The sequence below is a fragment of the Sander vitreus genome, chromosome 5 (assembly GCF_031162955.1).
Source record: "Sander vitreus isolate 19-12246 chromosome 5, sanVit1, whole genome shotgun sequence".
In the NCBI taxonomy this organism is placed as follows: Eukaryota; Metazoa; Chordata; class Actinopteri; order Perciformes; family Percidae; genus Sander; species Sander vitreus.
The window spans coordinates 6,067,804-6,087,342 of NC_135859.1; the positions used below are offsets into that span (position 1 = coordinate 6,067,804).

Below are 19,539 nucleotides of genomic sequence, written 5' to 3' on the forward strand. Positions count from 1 at the left end.
CTGTCTGTCTCACCTGCAACTTGCAGACGTTTGAAAGTTGAAACTTTTTTGAGCTGAAAACCGCTGAATGCTAATATTTTGTGCCAATATTTGCTACGATTGTTTTTTGAATTTTTTTTTTGCCAAAAAGTCTTAAAGAATTAGTTTAATATCTTTGAAAATATCCTTATTTGCTTTTTTGCCACTGTAAAATGATAAGATTGATACCACGCTCATATCTGTTTTATAAAGCTAGAGCTAGCCACTGATTAGCTTAGCTTAGCATAAAGACTGAAACCAGGGGGAAACAGATAGCCTGGTATTCTCTGAAGGTAACAAAATCCACCTACCAACACCTCTATTGCTCACTAATTAATATGTTACAACGTGCTAGTTTAGTCCATACAAATAAAAGAATAAAGATGATAACTCGTCATTTTATGCGTCACCAGGCAACCGGTTTAGACTCCAAGAAGTTACTGGTTAACATCTTGCACATAACCCTCCATAAAACAATGTCCTTTTGCATGGATTAAACAAACAAGATATAACATGTGAATATAGTGAACTTTAGACGTGCTGGTAGGCAAAAAATATTTGTACCTTCACATAGAGCCAGGCCCTTTTTCCAGTCTTTGTGCTAAGCTAAGCCTTAATCTAACCCATTGCTGGTTGTAGCCTTATATTTACTGGACAGACATGAGAGTGGTATCTCATCTAACTTTGGGCAAGAAAGCGAATAAGTGTCTTTCCCAAAATGTTGAGCTATCCGTTAAAAGAAAAAATTGCAAGCATTCAGTTACTCTAGAATTATAGAGGGGTGTCTGACATATTTTGATCTACAGGAGATAATGCAACTCTCAAATAAATACTCAACAAATGAAATTCTTTATAGTTTTACCATAAACAAATGTAATATGTAAAATATATATCGGAAAAATTGCAAAATGTGCTAATCAAACAATGGTCTAACCTTGCTCCCCCTGTCCATTATACTAAGTAATTACCATTTTTGGGGCAAGCGCTGTGATGGCAGCATGTTGTTGTTCCTACCCTGTTCACTTCACCTTGACGGCTCACCAGCTGCTCACTCAGCAGTGAGTCGACAGCACAGACAGCTTAGTTTACACAACCCCCAATTCCAATTTTTCCCTCCATCAACTTTGTGTAATTTGTTTCATGCATGTCACTCTTGTCAGTATACTTTCCTTCATCACATGCCACAACAGTAGACTGTTGGTCACAGATGATGACAGTTTTAGACTTTTGAGGAGTGATATGTACTGTATAGTCCACAGTTGGTCTCATACTTCCGCTTCACACCATATGTTGCGCTGTCTATGCACCATGTGTCAGCCTGACCTTTTTGGACTTGTGCTTTTTAATATGATTCTGCACCAATGTCACACAGGTAAATTCTCGTGTTGCATTTGTTACAGTACTGCAGGGCATTCAGAGGTGCAAGTCAGAACACTGTATCATCTGATATTGCTGAATGCTGCCAAGCACTTGATTCATTAGGAGCTCTGTTCCTTCAGGAGCGAAAACAAAACCGTCAAAGGAGTGATTTATGTCAAGGTGTGTTTATCAGTGATATTGCCCCAGGAAAATAAAATGGTATTTTAAAATTACAGTCTATAAAAACTATTGCATGTGTCACCAGATGTATCACCACAGTGGTTTAAATGTTGAAAATGCATAGACACATCTCAATGAAAAGGTAATATATTATACAAGGAAATGCATATATTTTGTCAATCCATCATGTGGATACACACTCCATTCAAATTGTTGATTGTTTGAGTAATGTAAACTTTAAGTGTTCTGGCAAGGTGCCATTCATGGTAATGACTGAGTGAGTGGCAGATAAAGACTCTTTTCATTGCACATTTGGGGCACTGGAGCTGGCCTGTCATAGAGTTTCAAGGCAGAGCTGTGCCCCTGCCTGAATGAAAATACCGCATGGAAAGAATTTCCTGAAATGAAACTCAATCACATTTGCCACTAAACAGCAGAATATACACTGGAGGAATCATCAGCAAGATCTTGAGTGGCTTGTTAAATCAGTTCTTGAAAATTATAGAATAGTAGCCCAACAATCAAAAATGCTGCAGCTCCATGAAAGGGAAAGTTCTGTGGATGGAACAATAACAACATTATATGTACAGTAATTCAAAAACGCAGTGAATATTGGTTTTCCTCTTCAAAATTATTCCACATCGTCGATCTCAGACCTTGAAATGTTCAGACTTTTACGTGGACTGGCAGCCAAGGACGACAGTGGCATTACTGAAGATGGTGTGGCAGTGGAGGCCATAATCTATGGCTTTCCGGTGCTGACTGGTCTCTCAGAGCCCAGCTGGTGTTGGGTTTCCATCCAAGCAGCTGGGCTAGGGTGTTTTGTGGTCCTCTTCAGTCCTCTTTGAAAGAGGATAGTCAAGTCCCTCCATGAGGCCCTGACGACCCTGCCACTACAGCCACACTGAGGAGAGACGTCCCTGTTGCAGGCCAGCAAAGAAAGCAGCTGGAAGACTCCGGGAGACATTGGCAACAGGTGATCACAGCACCAGTGTGAAGGATATCTGCCAAGTGACTTGGAAGGTCTTAAACCAATGTGGGAACTCAGGATGTTATCAATATGGGTGAAATGTGTCTGACTCAAATGGTGGTAAGGAAAAAAAGACAAATGTTAAAAAGCAAATGTTTTCAGTTCAGGAAGGTTCAGACAGAGTGGGGTGTGCGGAGCTTGCGAAGCAGCTCTCCTGCTGGGAGAGGCCCTTTTACTTACCCCCCTCAGAGGAAGTGGACAACTTTAGGAAGGGCCTTGACAGTGTGTTGATTGGGCCTTTTCGTCATTGACTGATCTAGCGTTTCTTGATCCGGGAAGGCCTCAGGGTTGAAATGGTTTCCTTGTATTTTGCCTGGCCACACAGATGATGGAAAATAGCTCTGTAGTGGGTTTTGCTTGGCTAGGCAGCTCTGTTTTATTTGGAGTCCTGCACTAAAGGATGAGTCGCCCAGTTCAACTGGAGCGGGCCCAAGGCCTTTGGAGATCACACAGGCACTAACATCCATATTTGAGATGTATAAACAGCAGACAGTTTATTTACAGCATTTAAACCTTCAGCATGTATCCCATGCTTGCTAACTCCACACTCTGGAAAGAGCAGCATAACATGCCTACCTGTGTTAAATTAGGGCAATGTGATGGCCACAGCCGTGGCCACACAACCATCTTCAAGGCGGTAACCTCATCCACTCACATTTATATTAGTTCATGTGGTTTTCCTTAAGATTGGTTTCTATACCTTTTCAGACCCATTATATATTTTGTTGTAAACATTTATTTAGTTTTAAATAACGTACAGGACACTGGATTTGGTTTACATATATACTTTATTAGTTTTGGATTGTCTTTTTGTTATAATGGTTTTCTTTTGAGCTTACCAGTGTTGTGGATTCCACACCCTGGAGTGAGGCATGAAGGCTGCTGGGACAAGGGGGTGGTGTCTGGAACAGCAGCAGCTTTATAGGGGTGGTGGCCAAATTGGACTCTACCACTACTTGTTATGTCTGGGGGGGGGTAGCTTTATTTTTTCCCAAGATATTTGAGTTTTGATTTGTATTGTATTTAGAACATTTATTCGGTTAATGTTAATTAAGATTACATTTCTTTTGGAGTAAGTGTTTACGCAAGGTAACGTAACACCATTTGTAAAGGTCCTATCCCCTGACCAATCGGTTATCCTAACCTTAAGGGGAGCATTCCTTAATATTCCATGAATCATCAGGAATTGATGTGTTCATAGTCTGTCATTCGTGACCTCATACATGAACAACACAACTAAAGCATTAGGTACGTGGGCACATCATTATGAATTATTAAGCATGATCGTGATTATTAAAAATTTTGTTATCACTGCGCAAATTCTGATTTGAACACAACTTGTGCATAATGATGTACCCACCTTACCTAATGCTTTAGTTGATGTGTTGTTCATGCATGAGGTCATGAATGAGAGGCTATGAACTCAATTCCTGATGATTCATAAGATTAAAAAAGATTAATAAAGGAATGAAGTAATGCACAAATCATAAATTAATTCATGCATGAATTCATAATTCATGTACCCTTACCGTAAAGTGTTACCATAACTTTAGTTCAAGCCTGTGGCAGTAGTTCCAAATAAATCGTTTAGTGCCATGCAATGATAAATACCTTTTCACAAAGGTTTTCACAAGTTCAGTGGGTGCATTTTCCAAAAGAATGCTTTAATTCTGAAAAATAAAGTTGGTCCCACACGAAACTCTTTTAATAGCCTATTATTTCTTAGATATGTAGGCTACATACCAAGAAAATTCATGAATATTAACTGAGATACCCCATTATGTTTTGAGCAGTAGGCCTATGTGTGCTGTTGGCAAAATTGTCTGTGTCTATGTCTGACCTGGGCTGGCACATGTTCACGTTAAAAAGCGTGTGCGTGCACGAGCACTACGGTCACGCGCAAAGTGTTCCGGGAAATCTGGTCACCCTAACCACAGCCAGCAGCCAGTTAGCTTAGCCTAGCATAAAGACTGTCAACAGCTAGCCTGACTCCATACAAAGGTAACAAAATTCAGGTGACCCCACATGAAACTGCAAATTGTTGTTTAATTACTAAGCTTTAGAGTTGCTGGTAACTAGCTGTTTCCCCCTAGCCTAAAGGCTATTCAGTCATTATGTTAAGCTAAGCCTAAAGCTAACCCATAGTTGTAGTCTATGGTTGTAGCCTTATATTTACTGGACGAGAGTGGTGTCAATTTTCTCTCAGCAAGAAAACAAATAAGTGGATTTCCCAAAATGTCAAATTACTCTTGAGGTCTTGGGGATGTATTTAGTGGGTCTACTAATGCATTTGGACTTTTTCACTGTGTGCAGTGCAAGTGGGAGAGTTTAATGATGGGCGTTGGGTTAGGGTCAGGTTAGAGGCTTCCATCAGTCACAGGATTTAACGGTGACTGCTCAGACTCCCAGCAGAAAATACATACAATACACACAATGCTGATTCCAGTGCTCTCAGTACACGTCTAAAGACATGAAGAGTTATGCAGCTTACTCACAGCGGGATTCAAGACAAAACTCTGCAGAAGCTACCACGCTATGTTTTGAACAGGAGTCACAGTCATCTTGCACAGATCTTTGCAAGGACACAAGCAGTCACAAAGACATTTCAAGCAAAGACCAAGCACTAGCAAGTGTTTGAGAGTGTCTGTAACCTTTTCATTGAGCACATTTACATGAAAGTGAGAGTGTCTACACATAAATATTTTGGCACTACTGGTGGCTAAAATGTTATGGATTATATTTCAGGGACATGCTGTCTCTGCTTTAGAACATCCAGTGTTCAAAGATCCCTTCTTTGAATACTCAACCCGTGGGCACATGAAATGAAGAAGTCAGCAGAATTATCATCCTTATTGTGACTAGACACCCGGATGAAGTTGAAAATCTACAACCAGTCTCTTATTTCTCTGGAAAATTCTCTCTTGAGATTCTTGGCCTGTATCTCAGAGCAGTGATTATGGTGGTGCACAGTGGTGGTGTTCGTAATAGGAGCCTGGAGGATTTTATGACTGCTCTCAATCCAGGAAAGGCATGTCTGCTTCTGCTTCTCTTCTGGTTGTCGACCAAACTGTGATAATCCAAGAAGAGAGCGTCCACCACAAACCACAAAAAGGCTTTACACATAATCTTACCACCCAAGTTAGCCCGAAGCATTAGTTTGCTCAGAATAAAACTGTACTTGATACTATAAAGACCTATACTTCTTCGTGTAAATATGCTATGTCCAAACTGATGGTATATGTGAACATTTAAGAAATTTAAGCAAAGGCACCACTATTCAGTGTTTGCTCTCTGCAGCTCAGGTTTTGGAGGCTCCCTGTCGACGGCAGTATTCTCTACGATCTACGTCTCGGCCTCTCTCTGGCTGAGTATGTATATGGCTGATTATCAGAATCAGCCAAAACACTGCAATATGTACACTGTAAAAAAAAATCTTACCCATAACATCCTCTTGCTGGAAATGTAGTTAATTTGCAACTTAGGAGAAGAGAGCAGACAAGTTTGTGAACGGCATTGAGCACTCTGTAGTTCTTCCATAGGGAAGTAGAGCGGATTTTTCAGCTGCGGCCGGCTGAGCCACAGAGACACAGAGAACATTGGAAAGAACTGCAGGTTTTTTCCCCACCATATCCCTAAACCATATAGATAGAGATAATGTTGAAAATCACTGTCTTTCCAGTAATATAAAGTATACAATGGGAGTACCTCAAGGATCAGTGTTTGGCCCCCTACCATAGGCCTCCCACAACAGTGTCAAGGGATAGAATTGCAAATGTATGCCGATGACACTGTTGTGTAGCCTACACATATATTAGAAATGTGTTAGTCTCTATGGATGCAGCCAAATGTAATGTAACCAAATTACTCTAATTTTATTGTTTTTTTATTTGTATATAAATATTCTTGCTTTTAATTGTCTAATCTAAGACATGTGTGATGTACTTGTTTTGCTGTTCTGTCATTGTACAATTGCACAATACTTATGGTAACATTTATGATTAATATTATACATTATCTCTGAAAATTAATGACATAAATCAATAAAGCAATTAACAAACACAACATACATTAACGTCTAAAATGAAAATAGCATTATCTGAGACTTGCTTTACTTTAAATGCTCCTACAGTCTCCAAACTATTATTTTAGATTTTAGAATATCCAGACTTTCAGGGAGAATATTCTTTTTTCCTTTGATTTTTTCCTGTGAGCCTTCATGTTTTCTATTTCATTAGCTCATTTGAAATGAGTTATGTGTCTTATCACAGCGTGTCTTGTACAGATGGTGTGGAAGGATTGTACCATAGCACACATGTTCTCTGCTGAGGCTGGCTGTGCGGGCACCTTTAGTTACAGCCACTTCAAAGTCTGGTGTTAGTGGTCCATTAACCACTAGTAATTAAAGTGTCACTTTAAATGGCATGCAGCACACTGCTCTCACTGGACTGTAAAAAAAAAAGTTGCATAGAAAGCTTGGTTTCCTGCAGTCCACCCTCATTATCAGAATAAAGGCAGAAATATTTTGGCAGTGGCATTGAAATGATTCCATAGGAGGGCTTTCCATGTGGGCCCTATGTAACATGTTGGCTATAATTTCCTCTATGTGTTCACCTATGTTTTGTCAGCTCGTAAATTTGACATGAATTAATTGGAAGGTACAAAACTGTGTCAGAGAAGCTGATTGCTGTTGAAATAACCTTTACTTTAAGTGCTCCTTTCACATATTCTGGCCCCTTTATTTTCAAATGGCCTCATATAAAGTCCAGATGCTACTGGCGTTCATACTGCCGATACTGTGTAAGGACTTGAAAGGACCAATACTTTCCATACCACACAAGCATAGAGCAAATCAAAATAGAAAAGTCTCTGGGTCCATTTTCCATTTACAGTAACAGTGATTCAAATGTCTGTTATAGACTCAACATCTGTCTAAAACATGATAAGCAGCATTACGAGGCCGTACCCCTGTATGTGTATGTGGAGGTGATGATGGTAAGTATGTGCATGCATGTATACTTAATGACTATACTATAGTCTAGATCTAGAGATTATGAGGACACTTATGATTTCAAATTATTAAAAAAAATAATGATATAGCAGACGTAAAAAAAATTACAGTTCACAAAATGATATTGTATATCCAGTATTAAATGCACTATAATAAAGTTGAAATAAGTTAATGCCATCGCACTGTCAGTGGCTCACTTTGAAGTTTTCCTATAAATGACAAAGTCAGTTAAACAGTTGAGTGATTATGACTTTCTTTGGACAGACAAAAAAAAAGGTCTTGGAAAATTAAATTAGGTTTTCAGAGTTTTAGAGGCATTTTGTCTTGCCAACCTCAATATAATAACTGTAAAACTATTACAACCTGAGAAGTGTTGGTATTGGCAGCTTGTCAGAGCAGAGGCAGTAAAACAGTGCCATTTGAGACTGGCTGCCATGTGCTTCGATTTCATTTGTAATTACACAATTTTGACAAGGACCTGCACTATCTGTTCACAATCCAGCTACTATACCAATGAGACATGATTTAAATTAGTTTTTTTTTTTTTTACACTCACTGATGTGTGACTGATGGCCAGAAGTGGTAACAAAAGCGTAATAGTTCACTCTTACTTATTTTTCCAGCAGTATAACGCATGACATTTTGGGCCCACGTCCAGCACCCTCGCCACCGTCTGTATGGCATAACTTGGAACATTTTTGAGTGCATGGCTGTGTTCGAAAGAATGTATTTCCTCTTTTTCTTTATAGAAAAACTACTGCCCTTATTGCCACTACTACCTCAAGTATATATATTCAAGCGAGATAGATAGATAGATAGATAGATAGATAGATAGATAGATAGATAGATAGATAGATAGATAGATATGTAAGTTCTCGTACATAGTGCTACTGTCATATACTTTGTTCTATTTTGTTACCTATTTTATTGATTAATTCTATTTTAATTCATACAAGTTTGGTGTGTGTATCAATCCTGTATTGTATAATGACAATAAGGCTGAACATTGAGCCTTGAAATCCCACTGTGGGAGACAGGCATTGGCCAGTTTGTATGATGGACATTTCTCAGCTGGTTCCTTCCCAGTACCGGATCACCCGCAGGCAAAGGGCAAAATAACAATGACTGTAAACTGGTTAAAGTCACCGCATGAGTCCAAAGTCAATCCTGCTTGTTTTATTTGGTTGATTTCTCTCATTGAGCTACTTTACTACCTGATATAATATATGGAGATCTCTAGCAGTGTGTAAGTAAAACAAATCAGTAAGAAGGTTGGGGTCTCTGTTGGGGAATTATTTTTCACCTCTCTTTTCCTGGAGCGAGGATAACTTACCTTCTCCTCAACCAGTTGCTTTCTGCAGGCAGCTGGGAAGCGTGCCAGAAACACTAAAAATAAAGAAATGCGAAGAATTTAATCCCTTTCACAAACATGCAAAACCGAGGAGAGATTAAAGGCTGCTTCCAAAAAATAACATTTCTGGAGGTGGACAATAATTCCATTTAGTCCACGAGATATTTTCTTTTTACACCTGAGCTTCTTTCTTAGGTTGGGAATGAAAACTAATGCTTTTGTTTTTGGTTTGTATCATTGTACGCAGTAGCCCTGTCACTGAGGAAATTCTTTTGCCAGGAATAATTTAAGGAGATATTATGAGTCAGTATGAAAAGGCTACTGTTTCCCAAGTTTTCATACCTTAGACTAGGAAACTGGAAGGAAACAGACTAGTCAAAAGTGCTGATATCACTTAGATAAAGTTTAATTATACCTCTGGAAAAGTGCATGGGGAGCAGTAAATTGTACAATTTATTGTGAAGAAATTCTAACAAATCAAATGAAATGCATATACTGTAATAAACACACATAACATACCATTTAAATACTATAATAAACTGAGTATAGAAAATCTATGGAAGTGTAGTTTGGAATAGAATACATTTTATTAATGTAGCACTCAGCATCCAACACAAGAACATTGGAACAATATACAAGTAATACACTTGCTGGAGTCAAAAAATCAAACATGCAATATAGTGTCAAAAAAACAGTTACATTTTGATTTAATGGATTCATTATTATTACACATCAATCAACTAAGGTATATCTATGTTGCTATCCCTTTCTCTAGTAAGGGGAAGCAACACCACACCTAAATTTGGCAAATGAACTTTGATGCTGATGCTGTGTGTGTGTGTGTGTGTGTGTGTGTGTGTGTGTGTGTGTGTGTGTGTGTGTGTGTGTGTGTGTGTGTGTGTGTGTGTGTGTGTGTTAGGGAAGTCAATGAATAAAAATACTACACTTCACAAAACATCACCTCTAATTTGTAATGACAAGACCACTTGAGAATAGAATAGATTTATAGATTAATTTGTAACATGAATAACTAAAAATAAAGCAACAGATATAATCAGACCAATCACGGTAATACTTCCTAAAAAAATTAAAAATGAAAAGCATAAGAATGAGTGACCATCACAGTATGCTCTTGTAGTATCCCTAATCTGCCACTGAAGGGCAACACTCCCCTCTGCTGTCCACCACCAGCTGTACTCTGTCCAACAGCTTTCATTTATTTTCATTAATTTACTTCATCTGGCAGTTTGGCACAAAGATGGCCATTAAATCTGACACTTAAATGTGTAGTAAGCCTTAAGAAATTATCAGAAATCTGACTCTTTTTAAAAAAAATTGCAGTAATGATATATTCCGGTGCTGTCACTAGATGGCGAGAATGCATCACTATGGAACAGGTGACATATTCTGTTGCTATGGTGATCACGCTGGTGACTAAAAACTGTAGCACGTCCCTGACAATCGCTGCTCCAACATTTCATCTCAAATAAGGTTAGTAACACCTGTATAGCGGCTTCTGTTGTACTGTTTTAACAAGTTGTACTTCTAATGGCTAATGTTGAATGGCACGACTAGAAATAACCGTGATTTGATGTCTTTAAGCCAGATACTGTCCCCTGGTTTCCCATGATGCATCGCTTTATTTTGTCTAGTAGCTCAGGGAGATGATAGGAACTGGAACTGACACAGCCAGCCACCCTCCCCTCTCACCCGACCAAGGCGAGCCCCTGACAGCATCACCGACATGCCCCGCAAGGCTGAACGCTCTTAGTCGGTGAGGCTAGTCTGTTCAGCGACAATTTACAACATTTTGCAAGATATTCGACGGCAGCGTATTTTTAGCCATAAGGTAAGCTCTCCATAAGATAATGTGCTGTTGTAGCCTCGTTAGCTGTTCAGCTAGGCTAGCATAATTAAAGTCTCATACGTAGGCTACTTTCCTCTGTATGGAGAGATTGTTTCATTCAAAGACATTTAAAAATGTCTGTATTTTTTTTATATCACTGCAAAAGCAGTACAGCTTATTTTGCCTATTTTAACGAGCATGCTTCAAATCGGCATTCATCCAAACAGGTTGACTTCGTTTAACGTTATATTTTAACCCTTATAAAGGGGTTCGCCTGTTATATCTGTTGTTTTTTCATCTTCAATCGTTGAATCATTTTGTGGCAGGTGCGAATATGTGCCCAATGTTGCTAAACCCCCGGTTATTACAATTAAGTCCCGTGGGGGATCCAACGTATGCCGAATTTACCAGAACTCCTCCACAATGTCAAAAAAAACATTGTTTATATTCTACGAATGCTGTATTGCCTTTTGTGTATTGCAGGCTATTATTTGGGTGACGGGTTATAAAGGGAGTTTGGTGTGACGTTCATTATTGCACATATTGGGGCTAGCTTGTGTTCGGTTCTTAAACTGGACAGCTCCTCCCTGGACAGCTGCAGTACATAACATTAGCTGCAAGGACAGCCTTTGTGATGACCGTAGGAAATGCAGTGATGGCATCTTACAGTACATCAGGTCATAAAACAACAAGGAATGTGAAATGTTGTGAAGTGGTTCACAGGCACCGCTCGCCTGACCCGTTTTGTTTGATAATTATAACGAAATCCATGTCCTAAATGATATCGCTGTATGAATATTGACAATAACGTTTGTGTGAAGTAATGATCCTCTGGCAGCTCCTGCCAGGACCAGCAGCGGTTTGCTGTGAAATGTGGGTTTGGGGTGCTGTCCGCAATGCAGGTGCTGAAATTGAAAGTGCCGTGGAAAGTATCTCTCCCAGGTTACGCGTAGCAAACGTCCTGTAAGCAGTGTTTTAATGGTTATACTGGTTAACCTTTAGTTGCTGTTGCAATTGTTATATTATTGTTGACGTGGGAGGTGTTCAGATGTTGAAGTTTACTTAAATATAGACGTGTGCTAGGAGTTGGTTGATTAGTACTACTTATTATTATCTTATTATATTTAAAATACTAGCAACAAAATTAGAGAAAATGCAGATCTTTGTGCAAAGAAACAGCTTCATGACAGGGAGACCAGTGACTTCTAAGCTGTGTCTGTTTGTTTTTTTTGTTTGTTTGTTTGTTTAGGCTAAGGATGGTAGCTACTAGCTAATGTTTCATGGTGCTGCAGGTCATTGATTATTAATGTTCTCTGTATGGGGAAATTTGCTGGTTTGTGTATTAGGATAATAAATTCAGAGAGTCGACGGAGTCACTCTGGTTTGACATTAATCTCTGTCTTTTATAACAGTTACTGATAGAGTTGCATTTGGCCATAAACATTGTTTCTGAACAAAGAGAGATAAACTTTATTGTCTCTCTCTAATTCATTAAAGTTCTATAGTCCTTTTGTACCACTGTCCCCTCCACGCCATGGCATGAGCCATGTTATGTGGTGAGGTCATGTCTTTGCAAATGGAAAGCTATCCAAGCTATTCTAGGAAAGAGCTGGGATGAGAGAAATGCTTGCAGCGCAGGGTTTATCGGAAGGACTCCATATTACTCATCAATAATAGATTATCTCTTCAGCCTTTATGATACATCACTGACTCTATTTGGGATCACCAGTGTGTCTGTTTATTATCACGTTTTCCTTTTCCTCTGTAAGCCATGAAAAGAAAACCACACACAGAAGACTGTTGGAACTGGGAAGTGTGTCCAGCGTGGTGTCATGGGATATATTATTCATGCTAGTGAGCTGATTATGTAAGAGTGAGAAGCTCTAGGATGTTTTATTGAAGCACACTTATGTATGCAAGGAGATGCTTTCTCTGCACTCAGGAGGGCTGTTGCAGGGATCAATGTGCTTTCAACTCTCAGCCCAGTACAGATGTCTGGCAGAGGGGAAGGGGGGGGACTAAGTGATTGTTTCTCTCTCTCTCTGGCTTGGCTCTGGAGACAAGGGCATCCAGTGAAGGGAGGGAGGTGGAAGGTGGGGCAAGGCAGGGAAGGGAAGGAAGAGGCCTGCTTGAGACTGGCAGCCTTCATGCCACACCCAGTGTCATTGTGTTGTATATGTCAAAAGTGTTCATCTTTGATTTTGTTGTTATTGACCGTGGTATGGAAACTGAAAGTGAATTATTTGTAACAGAAAGAGATTGTATTCCTGCCATCTGTTTTTACACACCACACTTTCTAATTTGCCACTTTAATTCCAGTGAAAGAATTGAACTTCATTTTCTTCTGTGCTGAGGAAGAGTATTTCCACTAAGATTTATGTTCTAATCAAATTACATTATACGATGTGGATTAGATTTAGTGTATATTAGATTATTCTATCATACGTCTGAGTTTTGAAGGCCCACGCTGCTTACTCTCAGTTTCTCAATCAACAGCTTCATGTCAGTGATTGGTTCATTATTACAGCAAGCAAAAACGGAGTGTGCCTACTGTGTTTATGGTCACTTAGGCTTTCTCTGCTACAACCTTAGCATTGACCCAGCCTTATTAATGATGATAGCCTACACACCTGCTCTGCATATTACTGTAATAAATGTGCATCCTCACTTAATTCCCTCAGACTTGTCATCTAAAGCAGATTGATGTGACTAGTTGGCAGACGGAGCAAAGTTGGAGCACGTCCCAAAATGTAGCTGTTTATAGGCGAAAGAGTGAGAATGAACGGCCTGTTTGCCAGATGTATGGACTTTATGTTTATTCTCTTCTCCTCTCTCTTTTTCCACCTTGTTTACTTATGTCTGGAGGTTGCAAGGCTGGTGTGTGTCTGAACATAATCAGCCATGGCATCAGCAAATGTCACACTGGAAAATCAGCTGCACAGTGCGCAGAAAAACCTGCTCTTCCTCCAGCAGGACCATGCCAACACGTTGAAGGGGCTACACGCAGAGATCCGCAGATTACAACAGCAATGCACAGGTGAGCACGGCCACAAGGAGCCACCTCTCTTCTCGTCATGCTGCTGGGTAAAACCAGCACATTAGAGAAGAACACCTTAGAGGATATCTTATGAATACACATACAGGGCTCTAATTTAACTTTTTCACCACTGTCCCAAACCATCCCGAAATACAATTTAGTAAACCGTCCTGAAGTAATTGCTGGCTGTCCCAATTATAAAATGTTTTTCTACAATAAAACAATTTTGATAATTTTAAAGTGAAAAGTGGCCTAAATAAAACACCATGGAAATGACTGAATTATGAATTAACTCACATTTTATGAAACATACATACGCACTTTTGAATTTTGTACTCTCTCGTGATTCTACGTTGACGACTTCGTCAGAGGTTAATGCTGTGGTTTAATCGCAGTTGTGTTCTTTTTAGGCTAGGTCTACCTTCCGTTCCACGGCCATGTATTTTTTTACCGTCCCTGATTAAGTTAAAGCCTTAAACAGATGAAAAGACAGCAAAATAAACAATAAAGTATCCCTAAATTAATAACTGGGACAGATGTATTACCTATAAATGGATATTTGAGACCAAAAGTCAACAAGACGCTGTGGTACCACTACACTTTAAACCTTTTAGAGCGAATGTGATTACATATGGGAAATGCACTCAAGCATTAGTGAGTACACCCTGCACTGTAGCGATACAAAACCTGTATTGAGCATACCACCAGTAATAGGTATACTCTTCCACAAAGGGATAATATCAAGATGGACACCCAGGAAAACAGGACACTGTATGCTTTAGCCCTGGTTTCCGTATCCTTGGCTAACCTGTCACTAAAGCTCACGTGGAACTCTCACTAATCTTGTTAAATGAAAACTCCAAAACGCCATATGGAAAGCACCCCAAACATGCATTGCTGCTAGTTAGTCTGTGTGAGGAGCATGCTGTTTGATAGCTGCCCTTTTGCAACCTCATGTGGCCACCATAGACAATATATAAACTGGACCAACAGATCCCGTTGCTCTGGACGGACACCAGTGAAGGCCATTAGAAGCACTTTTCCGGTGATGGCTGAGCGTTACTGCGCAGCCTCCAACTGAGAGAGACGACGTAAATGTGACGTGAGCAACCTGTCTGAAAGTTGGAAGTCTTCTGGTAGCTGTGCCAAGAGAAATCTCAATCATTCCCATTCTTGCAGAGACGGAGAGCGTAGGTATATGTAAGGAGATAACATTAATTATTGCTAACTAAAATGCTAGTTAACATTAGTAATTAAACTTAAACAGCTAATGTAAGTCGAAACTGCCTGCGAGCTTCTCCTGTACTGTACGGTAATTCCTCTACTGTGCGACAGTAAGTTCCGTGGTTATGACACAATCGTTAGCCTATTTTTACAAAAGCGCCTGCTACGGAGCCGTAACGTGAGGTACAAGGTAATGGAGCCTTTTATACATTGTCGTGTTTCTTTAGAAATAAACAATGGACAAATATAGTCTTTAAACGCTTCAGATGTAAAGTTATTTGCTGTCAAAGTGACGTCAAAATGAATGGCAGTCAATGGAATGCTAATGGCAGGTGAGTGCTTGTTAGCATCAAAATGGCGCCATAGGATCTACGGGTTGTTGATAGACGCTTACCCCCTTGGTGGCCACACATGTAAGTAACTCTCTCCTTTTTTTCACAGATCTGACCTATGAGCTCACTGTGAGAAACTCTGATCCCTCAGGTAAGACTCCATCTGCACTGTATAGTACACACGCACATCAGTTTTGCCACGAACATTCAATGTTTAGTGTCACTTAATTAATTTGCTCTTGCACCATGTCGAATTAGGTTGACTTAGGCTACATCAACACTACCACGTTTTGGTTTAAAAACGAATATCTTTTGCTACATTAAGCCTCGTGTCCACACTACTCCGCATTTCTCTGCCTGTTTCCCAGTAACAAAGTCCCACCCAGGAAGCATTGCACTGTGGGACTCCCTGCTGTTCATGAGAGCTCCCACTGCTCATTGCCAACTGCCCCTCCCCCGACGTTGCCATGGCCATGACATGGAGTCGCTGGTCTGTCTGACAGCCCCAGCTCCACTGTCTTTATACTGGCTTGAAGTACAGCAGAGTACAGTCAGGGAGGCCCCTGGCAGGCTGCATACAGTCTCATTTATGTACATGCTAGTGATGAGCCCACTGATGTATGTAACTGAACAGGAAGCATGCTGCATCTCACCAGGATCACTATACGTATGCTACAGGCTTTTTAACATGGCTTGCAGAGATCATCTGAGCAATATTAGGGCATCCAGTTAGAGGCACTATTATGTTAACGTGGGACATCTCAGAGATTGGAGGGCAGGAAATGAGATTATCTGTCACAGCGCTAATGCACAGCCTGCAACCTGCTAAGTGCAGCAGGGCTCAGCTGCTCCATCTGGAGTAAAAACATAAAAGCAACTTCTTAACAAATAAAATAAATATCAGACTGACTGACATGTGATGTGCATACTTTTTGTGTTATGTTATGTTTTTAGAAATGTCTCTTGATATATTGTCTCTAGAAGTGTTATTATTCAACATTTGTTTTTGTTAATTGTTATCGCAATAAGTGAAAATCGCAATACAAATGTAATGCACCCATGTATCCTGAAAGAATCGAATGGGACAAAAGCATATCAGTCCAGCCCTAATATATGTAATGCACAATTGTATTTTATCCCCCGGTTTTTGCACACATACAAACATGGCTGAATGGGCTGGAACTGGGTGGGGCAAGTTGATGCGGCTCAGAGGAGAGCAGTGCCCTTGCCTTCTACCAGAGCTGTAATGTGAGACTGGAGCTTTTTGCTAGTAGATGAGTCTCCATAGGATCATACTGTCTCTGTCAGCTGACAGACGGTCCATAGTCAGCGCCTGTGCTTAATGTACTAATGATTGGTCTGGTCTGGGAATATAAATGTATCTGCTCTCTGTCTCTGTGCATTGCTTGTGTGCACTTATTTATATGTACTTATGTTTACTGTTTACTACATGTATGCATCTGTAGGGCTGGGCGATATGGAGAAAATCAAATATCATGACATTTTATGACCAAATACTTCAATATTGCTATTGTAGGGTTGACAATTGGTACTTTCACAAAATATATTTACACAATGACATTTGTGATAAATAATCATCTGTAATGTGGCTACAATGACTAAGTGGGTAAAGGCAAATAACCAAAGAGCTAGAACAGTCTGGTAAGTTCATAAAATGACATCACTTTCCTGTAATGCAGCCTTTAAAACCAGGAAAAGACGACACTTATGTCATATTACGATATCCAAAATCTAAGACGATATCTAGTCTCATATCACGATATCAATATAATATCGATATATTGCCTGCTGCTTAGCTGCTGTTTTAACAGGTTTTTGTGTGCGTGTGTGTGTGTGTGTGTGTGTGTGTGTGTGTGTGTGTGTGTGTGTGTGTGTGTGTGTGTGCGTGCGTGCGCATGCAGACAGCAGTGAGGCCCGCTGCAGGGAGCTGCAAAGGAGATGTGAGGAGCTGGAGGCCCACCTGAAGAAGAAGGAGGAGGAGAACACAGAGCTGCTCAGGGACCTTGAGCAGAAGAACGCCATGATCTCTGTCCTGGAGAACACTATTAAGGAGAGAGAGAAGAAGTACCTGGAGGAACTCAAGATGAAGAGCCACAAGCTGGCTGTTTTGTCCGGCGAGCTGGAGCAGAGAGCGAGCACTATTGCTTACCTCACCTCACAGCTTCACGCCACCAAGAAGAAGCTGTTAGCCGGCAGTTCATCTGAGGCCAGCCCCAACGTTAGTCCGGTCACCTCATACAAGCCCACGCCTCCACCGGCCAAGGACAGGCAGCCTGAAACCCCACGGCGTCGCATGAAGAAGAGTCTCTCCCAGCCTCTTCACCCAGAGTTAACAGAGGTGTATCGGCTTGGCCCGGACGGTAGGCGGCTGGTTCTACGGGAGACAGTAGACGCCATGCCTGACCCCACACCCTTCCTTCAGGCTGGGAGAGACTCTCCCGAACCGCAGGTAGTGCGAGAACGGCCTGCCGTTATCCCACCTATTGCCTCAGAGCGCTCCCCTGTGGCTCCCCTGGGTGCTACGGCCAGCCCTCGTCACAGCCCCGCTCGGGACCGTCAGTACAGGGCTCATGTGGGCGTGGCGCATCGCATCCCACATGGCACCCCTCCCCTGGCCCCACCGCTAGCAGAGCTGGAGACACTGGCAGTGGACCAGGTCAAAGACGAAAAGGTTGTGCGGAAGCGCTCGGGAGCCGACAGGACAGTTTAACACTGCAATGCTAACATGCACATAAACGCAAACACACATCTACTGTATACACACATACAGCCTGACCCACTGTGTAGCCTGCTTTTTACGCAACACTGCAATATGAAAAAAAGTACATCATTATAATTTTGTTCATGGTATACCATAAAGACTTGTGTTTTTCTTGATCTACATTAGAAAAGGACTACTATAAAGCATGCCAAATGTTTCTTATTTACAACCCAATGAGATCTTGTATTATACACATCTTACTTATTCCACAACGCTGTGGAGATAGGTCTGGCAATGTGAGACTATACACATCTTGACTTTTTGCTTAGACTTTCTCTTCATTCTGTCTTATGTGGTGCATACAACGAATCCTCAGCCAAATATCTGCATCAGTGCCTGCTCGACCGGATCAACCGTACACAAGCTGTGTAGTGTAGTCATGGCTCATAGTTATCTTTACATATCTCTATCTGCTCCATGTTCTCAACAACAGTCTGGACATATCAACAAACTATATAACAAGATGTCTGCAGCTGCATAGGGTAGAAGTGAAATTATTAAACTAATATTTCCTGAATGTCTTTCATCTTCTTGTGATATCGGTATAATAACGTTACTGTAAGTACAAGCTGCATAATGTGCAATTGAGATGTGCTGGCGAAAGGTGAAAGAGCTGTAATTTCACCTTTCTTTTGTTGGCTTGCAAAAACAGCAGCGGTGCACATGTGTAAATGCAGTGTGAAAGGATGGGGAACCGGATGTACATTTGTGTGTGTGTGTGTGTGTGTGTGTGTGTGTGTGTGTGTGTGTGTGTGTGTGTGTGTGTGTGTGTGGGGGGGGTGAGAGAGAGAGAATGTGTGTGTTTCAGAGAGAGATAATGAAGGCCATTGAGAGAATTAAGTTCTGGCTTAAACAATAACCGTTGAAGTTATTTGTGATACAAGGGCATTTTTGAAAACACTGCTGTAATAGGATTTTGTGACATTATTACCTGTACTTTATAAAGGCTGTGCATTTGTAATGAATTCTTTTTTAATTTATTGTTTAATAGGGAACACAAAAGAACTTCAAATATTGACAGTAGTCACTGCACCACCAACATGACGGTAATTATAATCAATTAATAACCTGCTTTTCAAATTAATATCACGTGTCCTTTAAGTGAACGTATGATTCAATACAATAAAGCAATGCATTTTTGGTTTGGTTACTTGGTTTCTGTGTGTACAGATGGGTGACAAATTTAAGGAAAAGACTATATTAGGTATCTTAGTAAGGTGTTGGGCCAGAAGCCTCCAGAACAGACTTCTCGAACCCTTCAATGCCCCCTTGTGCCCTGTAACTAATAGTGTAATTACTGATACCAAGATGTGAGAACAGTAACGATATTTTATGTACAAGCCAAATCCAGGTCCACTGGATGAGTAGGAAG

General features: G+C 40.6%; 1 protein-coding gene across 1 annotated transcript; it reads left to right on the forward strand.

The window, feature by feature from the left end:
* Positions 1-10,621: 10,621 nt before the first annotated feature.
* ccdc92 (coiled-coil domain containing 92) lies at positions 10,622-18,684 on the forward strand. The gene is made up of 4 exons (XM_078249662.1): positions 10,622-10,795; positions 13,658-13,829; positions 15,495-15,536; positions 17,308-18,684. Exons 2-4 carry the CDS (start codon positions 13,694-13,696, stop codon positions 18,114-18,116), a joined length of 987 nt encoding a protein of 328 aa, XP_078105788.1. The 5' UTR covers positions 10,622-10,795; positions 13,658-13,693; the 3' UTR covers positions 18,117-18,684.
* Positions 18,685-19,539: the final 855 nt, after the last annotated feature.